Source organism: Zalophus californianus, chromosome 11 (assembly GCF_009762305.2).
Source record: "Zalophus californianus isolate mZalCal1 chromosome 11, mZalCal1.pri.v2, whole genome shotgun sequence".
NCBI lineage: Eukaryota > Metazoa > Chordata > Mammalia > Carnivora > Otariidae > Zalophus > Zalophus californianus.
This window is the reverse complement of record NC_045605.1, coordinates 38,121,927-38,134,214: the sequence shown is the minus strand read 5'-3', so window position 1 is coordinate 38,134,214 and position 12,288 is coordinate 38,121,927. Positions and strand designations below refer to the sequence as shown.

Genomic DNA, 12,288 nt, shown 5'->3' with positions numbered 1-12,288 from the left:
CCAAATCACAAAGAAAAAACATGAGAAACCCAATTCTTAAAATGGCAACAGACGTACACAGACAATTCACCAAACGGAAAGCTCTGTAGCTATCACGCATAGGGAGAGGTGCCTGCCCACCCACACTAGTGAGCAGAGAAGACAAACGGCGAAGAACAAGCCTGTTGCAAGCTCACACACATGAGATGCGCAAAACCCAGGGCGTTGGACGACGCCAAATTTGGAGGGGGGACGGCGGATGGAGGGCCAAGGGAAGTCTGGGCCCCGCCCCCGGTCACGTGCTCCCCGGAGGGTGCGCGATCCCGGCGGGCGGTGCGCGCCCCTCCACCCACGCGTGGACCGCCGCTGTGTCTCCCGCTGCGGAGCCCGGGACGCACCGTGTCCGCTGCCTGGCGTCACAGCCTCGCCCTCCGGATGCCGAGGGGAAAGTACCCTCCTTGAGAGCTCGCTGCCTTGGAAGCGCCCCTGCGCTCGTCGGGAACATGAGTGGTCGCGCCCGCGTGAGGGCCAGAGGCATGGCCCGCAGCCCCAGCGCCGCGGGAGCCGGGCGCGCACTGGCGCCGCCCTCGGCCTCGCCCTCGCCCTCGGCCTCGCCCTCGCCCTCGGCCTCCCAGTCGCCCTCGGCCTCCCCGTCGCCCTCGGCCTCCCCGTCGCCCTCGGCCTCGGTGTGTAGGACACGTGGCCCGCAGGGCCTCGGTCTCCTCCTCCGTGGCCTTCACGCACACCGCCTTCCTCTGCTTTTACCTCTTCCTCTCTTAGGGGGGAATAGTGGGGTACCTTGCCGCTCGGCTTCGGGTCTTCCCAGGGTTTCTCACCTTTTTCCCTTCTGGGGGGCTTATCGAGTAAGATAGGCCGGTGAAGAGTCCTGGAGATTGGAGGCAAGTGCGTCGTTCCCTTCTGCTTTCTGAGAGTTTAATTACTTGACTCTGTTTTAAGTCTCCTGGAAAGAACTGTTGTACCATTGTAGGGCATATGCTCAAATGCGATTTGTCTCGCTAATTCATACACTCGCATAAGTAATCTCAAACACAGATGTGGTTTAGAGTCACCCGCTGTTTCTTGACCAACCACGGTGGGTAGGGCTCCTGGCTACACTTAGACAAGATTAAATTAAATTGGCTGGCAAATCAGCAACGTTTGAGTGATGTTACTCCTACCTATCAGGATTTGGAGCGGTCTCTTAGACCAAAAGTTCTCAAGTGAGTAGGCTGTGGTCATTGTGCCTTTATTTTCATGTCATTGTTTTCTCTTGATTTCATGCATTTTTTAGCAGGCCAACATATACTTCTTGAGCAAAGAGAAGTAGTTACTGTGAAAAGAGGAAATATTAATGGTTCGCTTGGTCTGTTTCACGAACTAATTTGGGACCCATTTATTCAGGAGAGTTATCACCTGAGCTGGTGGCCCAAGTCCCCTGGGCTCAATTTATTTTCTTGCTACAAACGTGTTTACATCGGAGACCCCATGTCTGGAGGCAGCAGAAGCATGAGGTCTGTGTTCATCTCTACCGCCTTCCCTCTGATGAGCTCCCTGGGCATGAGAATCGTAACTCTACCTCTTTACACCTCCAGGAGTAACAGCTATATCTGGCTCACAGTCAAAATTAAAGTTTGATAAATGGGGGAAAACTATAGCTGCTCCTTATCCTTTTTTTTCTAGAATGGGCAGTCTCTTCCCATCATCTTGTAAGCATTTTACCTCTTAACATTAGCTCAGGGTAGTCCGATGACTTAGGACATGATACCGTTCTTATTTTGTGATAACCTTTTGGTTTATGACTTAAATCTAACTAAGCTTTACACCCCCCCCCCCCATTTTAGCCTGCATCTGTTGATCTTGGCAACAGTGAAGCATCGTCTACCAGTGGCTTCGTGGGAACAAGCAGGATGTCTGAGAAATGTAAGTGCAGTTCTGTCTGTTCATTCCGTTCCATTCCATCCGGATGGATCAGGAGTGACTGCTAAGCTTTACAGCAGCAGGGTCACTTCTTGAGCATCCCATTTACCTCTTCTTGGAGGATTCCCCATGTGTGTGAGGTTTCTTTGGGATTCCCAAACACAGTCTGCCACTGCATTTGCTGATACTGCTTGGCAGTTGGGCATCCACAGGCACCAGGAATCCAGTCTTCTGATTTTGTCTGTTCACTGAATAATTTTGAAAAATGTTCAGAAATTCTTTATGGCATGAAAGTGTCAGTGCCCCACCCTGCAGGGGTAGTAGAAACCTGGCACCCCAGCTGCCATGCTCTCTTCTTTTGTCCCCACCACCTGATGGTAGGTGTCTTCACTGCAAATCCAGATTTGGACTCAGGATACGTGTCCACATGCTACCGCAAGTGGCTGCTATCGCAGTGTGGGTTGGCCTTCCCCGTACCCTGGTTTGCTAGGGCTGCCATGACAAAGTACCATAGACTGGGTGGCTTAAACAACAGAAATGTGGTGTTTCATAATTCTGAAGGCTGGAAGTCCAAGATCAAGGTGTCCACAGGGTTGGTTTCTTCTGAGGCCTTTCTCCAGGGCTTATAGATGGCTGTCTTCTCTCTGTGTCATAACATGGTCTTCCCTCTGTATTGGTCTGTGACTTCATCTCTTCTTATAAGGACACAAGTCAAATTGGATTAGGGCTCATGCGAATGACCTCATTTTAGCTTAATTACCTTATTAAAGACCCCATCTCCAAATATAGTCACATTCTGAGATATGAGGGGTTAGATCTTCAACATATGAATTTGGGGGACACATAGTTCACCCAGTAACCACTGCTGAAACCTGTTAGCCATCTCCCTTGCTCTGACTATGAAGTTAAGTGATGTAAGCTCTAAGCACTTAGGTTCTCCCAGACTCTGTGGATCATCAGTCCTTCCACCATCGTCTGCTGGGCTCTCTTATTGTCCACCGGGGTTTTTCTAACTCTCCTCAAGCACCCTCTGTGATCTGAGCTCACAGAAGTGCATGTGGTCTCTCAGAACACCTGCTCTGAGAGGCCGTGCATCAGGTCCAGCACTACTGCCACCACGCACAGCCTAGTCCAGCTTCTCTTGGGACTTGCATTCCATGTCTGCTGCACATTCTTGTGACTAGCAAGGGTTGGAGATTGAATTTTTATTTATTTTTAAAAAATATAGTAAAATATACATAATATAAAATTTACCATATTAACCATTTTCTTTTTTTTTAAAGATTTTTTATTTATTTATTTGACAGAGAGATAGACAGAAGAGCACAGCAGAGGGAATGGCAGAGGGAGAGGGAGAAGCAGGCTCTGCACTGAGCAGGGAGCCCGATGCGGGACTCGATCTCAGGACCCTGGGATCATGACCTGAGCCGAAGGCAGGCGCTTAACCATCTGAGCCACCCAGGCGCCCCATATTAACCATTTTCAATTGTATAGTCTGTTGGTATTAAGGACATTCACATTGTTGTGCAACTAACACCACCAACTCACGCCATCATCTCTAGGACTTTTTTTATCTTACAAAACTGAAACCCTGTACTCATTAAACAATAACACATCCCTCTAACCCCTGGCAGCTACCATCTTTTTTTTTTTTTTTTTTTTTAAGAGTTTAGTTATTTGAGAGGGAGCCCGTGAGAGAGAACACAAGCAGGGGGAGTGGCAGACGGAGAGAGAGAGGCAGACTTCCTCCTGAGCAGGGAGCCTAACATGCTCAATCTCAGGACCCTGGGATCACGACCTGAGCCAAAGGCAGACGCTTAACCGACTGAGCCACCCAGGTGCCCCCTGGCAACTACCATCTTATGGTAGATTGCTTTTTTAGAAACCACCCAACATCTTTTGAAACCAAAAGCAGTGGGTGATATGGATAATCTAGTAAGAATAATTTTTTAAACATTTTTAAATTTTGTGACCTTGCTGGGAGACTCAGACTCCACTGAAAGGGTCTGAACAGCAGTTTGGAGCAAGTGATGGTGTCATTTGAGGGAGTTGCAGTGGCTGTATCAAAGGACAGAGGTCAAGTCAGAGTGTTAGAGATTGGTCATACTATTACTTCATAGTAATATTATTACTACACTTGCTTTGTAGTAATATTCTGTACTTTTCTTATTTTCACATTATCTTCAAAAGTGCCAAAGTTGTATCCAAAAAACCAACATCTCTGTACTTGTTTAAACAAAAAATGTGTATTTGGAAACAGATTTTACTTTCATATTTGCCAGAACCTAACAGTAAGTAATATGCCCCAAGGTGAAATGCTGGCTTTCATCTTCAAAGGAATTATCTAGCATAAAAACTAATATCAGTGTTCTGGGCAGTTCTCTTCTCGTGATTGAGAGAGGTAAGAGATTCAGCCCCAATCTGTAGAGAAATTGGTGTGGACTATCTTTGTCTGTGAGTCTTCAGGGTATTATGCAAGAGCGGAAGGGGGGAGAGCTACCCTCCATACATGAATGTGGAGCAGGGCATAGGGGATAGGGCTTTTTCTCTTTAACCAAGAGGAGAATCAGACTATACAAAAATATTATGAGGTAGAATTCATAGTTTGTTATTTCTAACAAAATGTACCATGCTTCCTTTACAATTTTCAATTTTTAGGCTGAAGACTTCTGTATAGTCATGATTGTTTTCAGCAGTATGGGCCAGTTTTAATTAAAGCCACAAAAATCTGAGCTTTGGTTAGAGATGCAGTTTTGTTAGAGTAGTTGTAAACAGTATCATTAGCATGAAACATGAGATGTTATGGCATTCTCTTCACATTTTAGGTGAAGATGTTATACCTTCTGGTGATGCGGGATGTACTTTCATTGAAAGAGGTGGGAAAATCAGATGGGACTTCACGGATCTGAGTGTCTGTACTAGAGAGAAATTGGCCCACGTGAGAGATTGCAAAAGAGGTACGTAGTCTTCATGTTACTTACTTTTTTAATGTTACCAAATCTTGCTTAAGGAATTTTAATTTCTAGATCTAAAATAAACAAGTTTATATATTGACTTAAAAGACATTTATTGAATATCTGTTATGTTCAAGGCATTATTAGACACTAGTTTTTTAGCCTTAATTCTCTCCTTTATTTGTAGAAGTAAGAATATTTCCCCCAAACATGTAACTTGTTGAAAAGATTTTCTCCTTACACTTGGGGTAGGGGTTGAAAGAGATGCTCTCTTTCTTTTCCAATACTTTTCCTATATGGGAAATAATAAAGTCTCTGGACTTCAGCTGTAAAAAGAAAGATATAGTCTGTTTTTGGAATTTTTAACCCAGTTTCCAAGGTCACCCCTGAAATTGCACCCAGAATTACGGGCATATGCATTTTCAAGAAGGTAGGTCTGTTGTTTTCATTAGATTCTTGAAAGGCTTTGTGACACCCTCCTAAGAGTTGAGAAAGACTCCCTGATACAGATCAATTTTCTTCAAACTTTCTGCAACCATGCAAAAAATAAGGAATAGATATATTGTTATCTACCATACACACACTAACACACAAAATTGAAACAAAGTTTTATGAAACAGTGCTTGCACTTACTATGTGCAAGTCACTCTGGTCGGTTCTGTTGCATTCTAGTCATTGTATAAAATGTGTTGGGTCATCTCATATATTTTCCTAACTTCAGCACTAATGGGTCATGATTACAGTGTGCAAACACTGGTGTAGGTGATTTCCAAGGGTCTTGCCAGCTCTGACATTCTGGGCTGACTGCTCTTTGTCCATGAATATGAACAGCTAAAATATGTTGCCTTTTTCCAGGATACAGGAGAGCAAAAGGAAGCTTTTCTTTAATTAAAATAGCACAAGAATTCCTTGCTCCTAACAGATGTCTACCATACATAGAAACTGAGGAAATATTAACACACATGATGCTCTTTTTCTTTCTCACAACCTTGGGGGCTCGTGTTTCCACCTCCTTCATGAAAGGAAGCAAAATAGTGCCCATTTAGTAGAAGTCTTTTCTGTCAGACAAACACTGGATGATTCCCTGCAAGAAGAAGTCAGAAGTACCTCCTTTGTGCCCTCCTAGATCCTATCCTGGAGGGAGCTTATGCCATCTTGAGCACTGAACAACCATATCGAGGCCACCTCTGAATTTGTCTGGTAGACTTTGAAGAGGTGAATAAATTCTGTAGGGGACGGAATTTTTGGAAGCACACATAGCCTCCCCGTGTCTGCAGCAGACAAGCCCAGAAGCCTTGTCTGTTTTTATGCATGAAAGATACGTGTAATATCTTTCTCTCTCCCTGTTCTCCTCTCAGTCTCTGAGGGCGTTCCATTTTCCCTGATTGAACTATTTCAGAGTTTTCAGAAGTATGGTTCACTTTTGATTATCTGCATTTCCAAGGGGCTAGGGGCTGTGCTCATGGTAAGAACTGGACAGTGTCTTTATAATCTAAGAGCAGCATTTGAAAATATTAGTTGAGCCATTTTTTTAATTGCACAGACTCAGAGCTGGAAGGTAGGCTTTGGGAGGAGTCCTATGGTAATTGAATTCTGAGGCTTCTCTTCTATCAAGGACAAGAATGTCAGTGTCTTCTCTTATGTTCCTATGAGGCCTGCTTTACACATGATCACATGATCCCTTTTTAATTCCTAAATGTGTGTTTGTAGGATTCCATAAGGTTATCAGGCTACAGGTTATTAGAGCCTGTCTTGTGTCACTGAACAAGAATCCTTGCTTTACAGCAACAACTATGCATAGGCAAATAAAAATTTTAAATGATGTGATTAATATTAACATTGTGTGATTTTATTTTGGTTAAAAAATGTTTTTTTTTTATTTGCCTTCTCAGGTTCCAGTGGAGTACCTGTGAAACTGGTCACAAATCTCTTTAGTTTAGATTTGCCCCAGGACTGGCAGCTATACCAATATCATGTGGCATATGTCCCAGATATAGAATCTAGAAGGCTGAGAATTGCTTTGCTTTATAGTCATAAGGAACTTTCCAACAAAGCAAAAGCATTTGATGGCGTCATCCTTTTTCTCTCGCAAAAACTGGAAGAAAAGGTACAGTATGGTTAATTTTTATCCCTGCATACACATGTGTGTACTTACACTCATTTGGGTGTAGTTAAGAGGTTAGCTCATGGTTGTAACAGTTGGAATGAGTGTCTCACTCCTTTCCCCTTGCCTGTTCCCAGGCCTGAGAGCAGAAAGACTTGTTAATTAAGACCTCATCAGTAATTGATTTCTTAATTAAGAAGCTGATGATGTGGCATTTTACAAATAAGAGCTGTAATACAAACACTGCTTTTTCAACTACTACTTTTTTTTTTTAAGGCAAAGTGTCCTTGAAATAGGCATCTTTTTTAAACTTTTCCCAAAATAGGCAAGACTTTAAGAAACACCATTTAGCCTATGGCTTCAGAGCCTTAAATTTGCTCTCCTTTTCTTTTGCTCCTGCACAGTTGTACCTGTGTGTCCAAATAACTTTATATCAATCTTTGATTTGAAAACTGTCATTTCTTTCATCATATGAAATATGGGTTATTGATATCAATCCTAAGGATATTTTTTAATGGTGTGATCGCTGAGTATGGCAGTTGCATGATTCATATGCCTTTATCCATGTTTTTATACCCTCAACATTTTCAATCCTAAAATAAAGATATTGTTACTGATGTTTTTATCATATGCTTTGTTCTAAGGCAGTATTAAATTACTACAAGGAAAAAAGAACCAGTTTCTTTATAAAAAATTAAAATAGAGCATTGAATTAAAACTTTATGCTTCTATCCCTGAGAAAGCTTAATCCTCTAGTTCAGGCATAAATTTAAATTTCTTGACTCAACATAAATCTCTGTGAATTTCCTCAAGAAATGCATTTCTGAGCACTCTTGGGGCCTTTGTCTTTTTATGAGAGTCTGAGATTTATAGGAGCCGCTTGAGTGATTATTTTCTCTGGATATGGAATTTAAAAATCATACCATAAGCTTAAATTTAGGGGCTTGGAAAATCTGGATCTGTAAATTTAGAAACATTTTAATTCATCATAAGTCCTTATCGATCCTTCAGTATTGTGTCCTATGACCAGTCATCGATAGCATGCTAATATTGTACCTCTCATACTTAAATGCTATATTTCAGGTGTATTGTTATCATTAAAGATCGTCTTGTTCTTGCAGATACATCTGCAGTAACAGTAAATTAAATATGTTAATATTATACATCCCCTTGAGTGGTCCAGTTTACTTCAATTGTACCTAACCAAAATGGAGAAATTTTACTCTACAGATGCTCAGAATAATCATATTATTTGTTTCTCATTCAAAATGAGCATGTAGTATGCACCTTAGGGATGGAATCTAATGAAGAGGCAGGTGAGTAAAGAGCAGAGATTGTAAAAACCCAGTTAGATAATGGGGCATCTGGGTGACTTAGTTGGTTAAGCAACTGCCTTTGGCTCAGGTCATGATCCCAGGGTCCTGGGATCGAGCTCCGCATTGGGCTTCCTGCTCAGCAGAGAACTTGCTTCTTCTCTGCGTGTTCTCTTTCTCTCGAATAAATAAAAAAATAAATCTTTAAAAACAAACAAAACAAAATGTAGTGAGACAAATCAGGCCTGTTGCCTTTATTTCTCAGACACAGGTGATACTAGGTTTCTGCAAGAGTATTGTCTTATACTTTGTGGACATATGTCCTTCCTACCCAGTGACGGTGAGATAGAAATAGTAAAAAGAAATAGTGTCCCAACAAACATGTTACTATGCTTATCTTTTTATTCTGGTCTTAGTATCACTCAGGCTTAATCCTGCACTCCCGTCCATCCTCTACACACTTTGTAGGATCCTTATTGTTGTTGAGAAAGCCCCTCCACTAATACATTGATTGCAGCCCTCCAAAGTGCAGTTCTAGAAGTCTTATTCTGCTGCTTCCTGGCCGTCCACTAGTCTTGTAGACCCCGTCTGTGTATCTGTGGCCACCACGCGGCTTGCCCTTACTGGTCACATCTAGTTGCCACTCGTATGCATTCATTCTGCACTTACAAAGAGCCTGTGGTTGACTGCCAAGGTGCTACCATCATGGAGGAAACAAGGCCCTTGTCAAAACATTTCAACTCAGTACTAAAGTTATTTACTACTAAATACAGTGCAAAGTTATTTACAAATGAATACAGCACAAGATTACATTTCTTGAGTACCGTACTCTGCCAGGCTCTTCATAGGTGTGAGCTCACTTGATTCTCTCATCACCCCTGGAGCCTTAGAGGTTAAGTATCTTGTCCCAGGTCTTCATACAGAGCTTGACGAAAGGAAAGATCCTGCCTAGCAGGATACTTCAGTGGGAGCTGATACAGGCTCTTCAGGTAGGATTTGGGTCAATGAAGGCGATGATGAGGAGAGGAGGGATTCCTAGACAAGAGCACGGGAAGGAGCAAAGGTACAATGATAGAAGGCGAGGGGCGTGTATCTTAGAAACTTCTGATCGTTCAGGTTTAGCCAGGAAGGAATGGAAGTTGCAGCTCCAAAGGTAGGGAGAATCTTAAATGTGCTGCTGGGGAATAGGACGTCCTCCACAAACCACTGAAGCCTCTGAGAAAGTGCTTCCAGGAGAGCTGTGTTAGATTACAGTTACTCTGATCACATCCTACTGAATGGTTGACAGGAGAAAATGGAAAGATTAATAACGCGCCCCTGGAACCATCTGGGCAGGATGTCAGAGGGGCTTGAACCGAGGGACAAAGCGCTGCAATTTGTTTGACCTTGCTGAGTGCATGTGCTGTGGATAAGGACGAGATCAGTGAATTATCCCCTTTAATCTTCACAACGCCGCGACTTATGTGACACTTCCTCCCATTTTAGAGATGGGGAAAGGTCTTAAGGAATGAAGGGGCCTGTTCTGTATCACACAGCCTTCAAGAGGCAGAGGACCAGGGTTTGTCCGATTCCCAGTCATGTCCTCTTAAGCCCTGTGGCAAATACCTGGAACCACGGAAATGGATTAAAGATACTGCTGGTGTAGAAATGCTAAGGCTTGCCAACCAAACGACAGTGAGGTAGCTGGTGGGTTGAGAAGTGAAAGCACACTGATGCTAGCAGCCTGGGACTGGAGGTGCGCCAGGGCGGGGGCTGGGGGGCAGTAACAGACACAGGAACCCAAGAGGATTTGGCGTCGGGTGGGGGAGGCACGGGGAGCCCTGAAGAGTTTGCTCAGATGGCTGTTAGGAATGCAGGTCCTGGACCGCTGCTGCCACGTGCACACCACCCCCTCAGCCCAGTGTCATTTGTTCTCTAAAGCCTTTGTCCTGAAATCCCTACAGCAGTTTGAAAGCATCTCACCTCTTTTGCCTGCTAGACTTCTCCCAGATGGTGATGAGCTCTTCCTACAGCTATCCACCTCTGAATTTCTCACAATTTGAGTAAGAAATCACCTTGTGGAAGGACCCATTTCTCTCTGTTTGCATGCAATGAGCCATTCCTGCCCTACATTTTTGGTTCAACTTGAAAGTGATTACAATTACACTTTACAGAAAGTAGGGATGAAATACATAAGTACTTGCTAATGAACTGGCCTCTTCTGATTCCTTACCCTTCTGAAAAATCCTTGGTCATGATTTTTATTGTCTGATTTGATCATTCTTTTGTTCCGAAAGCCTGGACCAAGTCCTGTCTGGTCTAACAAGCTTCAGATTTCATTGGGCAGCTGGTATAGGAACCTATTCATGCATTCATTCTATTGTTAGAACATTGTTCCAGATTATAAGAAACCTACAAATTTCTCTAGACCTTTCAAAATTTAATAAAACAGAATTCCTGTCTGTTTTAATGTCTACTGATTTCTCCCCACTTTCCCCACGTTTACTTGCCCTCTTGCAAATCCCCTCTCCTTAACTTCCTTCCTCTCTTCTTCTCTGCTTTTCTGGTTTTTTTAGGAGGATTTATTTATTTGACAGAGAAAGAGAGTGTGCCCCCATGCGTGAGTGGAGGGAGGGGCAGAGGGAGAGAGATTCCTCAAGGAGACTCCCTGCTGAGCATGGAGTCCCTCTCGGGGCTCCATCCCAGGACGCTGAGATCATGACCTGAGTCAAAATCAGGAGTTAGACGCTTAACCAGCTGAGCTACCCGTGCACCCTTCTGCTTTTCTCTTTATGAATAAACTTTTGAGAGGCTGTCCTCTGGAATCCAAGAACCCAGAATGGGCTGGACGCTCCACTAATAGGCTTCAGGGTGTCCGTGAACCCCCTGAAAATGGGTAAATCGTTGTGGTATATACGTATGTGAAGTTTTCTTGGGATAATGCCTATAACTTTTTATCAGACTCTCAAAGTAATTTGTGACCTTGCCCGCCCCCCCTCAGCTAAATAAGGTCAAGAAACACTTTATCTTTGGATCGAGTCTCTGTACCCTAAATCTGATTTTGATTCTCCATTAAGAAGTTAGAGAAGAGAGGGGCTCCTGGGTGGCTCAGTAGGTTAAACGTCTGCCTTGGGCTCAGGTCATGATCCCAGAGTTCTGGGATCGAGCCTCGGGGAGCCTGCTTCTCTCTCTGCCTCTGCTGCTCCACCTGCTTGCACTCTCTCTCTCACTCACCTTCTATATCTCTCAAATAAATAAAATCCTAAAAAAAAAAAAAAAAAAAAAGGAAAGAAAGAAGTTAGGAGAGAGATGTGTTACTTTTCTAGGATTAGCAAGATAGGAAAACCCTCCAAGTGTAATGTGATTAGATTGTTACATACTAACACCTGCAGTTTTGTTTTGTTAATGCATATTAAATTGTGATGGCTGTATCATCTCTAACTCTTCACACTCGAGGATAAATCTAGAGTGCACATTAAATACCTCTTTTCCCAGGTCACAGAACTGTCAAGTGAAACTTCGAGAGGCAAGACTGTGAAGATGACTATCACTCTGACAAGAGAGCTGCCAGCAAGGTCCCCCGTGTGCATCCAGGTCTTCAATATCATCTTCAGAAAGTGAGGCGCTTCACACGTCTCTTTCGTTGAGGCTAGCGATGCCGTTCAGTACAGGGCCTGCGTATGACAAATCTCGAACATCTTGTGGGCCATGTGCCTGCAGCAGTGTTGTCTGCAGGGCAGTTTCCCCATGCTTTCACGCAGCCGTGCGGTGATGTGCCCCGCAGTCCCTCACAGCCTCTCACGGGCTCCTGCCTCGTCATCCAGTGCTCTCTGAGTTGGGACAAAGAACTCAAGGGTTGTGCTGTCTCAATGGTAGCAGGGGTGGGGGGAGTGGGGCAGGGCTGCCTTTTCTTTCTCTTCTCGTTCTGTACCCTCTCCCACCCTCCACCCAGACTGAAAAATCAGGTATGTCTGGGTTGGTCAGCTGAAAGATTTTTTACTTTCCTAGCCTCACCAGCTGCTCTCTGCCCTTGCCGCCCACC

The 12,288-nt window shown here is 43.8% G+C and overlaps 1 protein-coding gene across 2 annotated transcripts in view; it reads left to right on the top strand.

Moving 5' to 3' along the window:
* The first annotated feature begins 353 nt into the window (after positions 1 to 353).
* Positions 354 to 12,288, top strand: part of PIWIL4 (piwi like RNA-mediated gene silencing 4) — a 44,064-nt gene continuing 32,129 nt past the window's right edge. The window contains exons 1-5 of one of the 2 annotated variants that reach the window (XM_027580117.1): positions 354 to 569; positions 1,821 to 1,899; positions 4,722 to 4,853; positions 6,743 to 6,957; positions 11,742 to 11,863. In XM_027580117.1, coding sequence (XP_027435918.1) covers positions 483 to 569; positions 1,821 to 1,899; positions 4,722 to 4,853; positions 6,743 to 6,957; positions 11,742 to 11,863 — 635 coding nt within the window. In that variant the 5' untranslated portion in view covers positions 354 to 482. Of the gene's footprint in view, positions 606 to 1,820; positions 1,900 to 4,721; positions 4,854 to 6,742; positions 6,958 to 11,741; positions 11,864 to 12,288 lie in introns of both variants that reach the window. The other variant, XM_027580118.1, reaches the window with a different exon arrangement.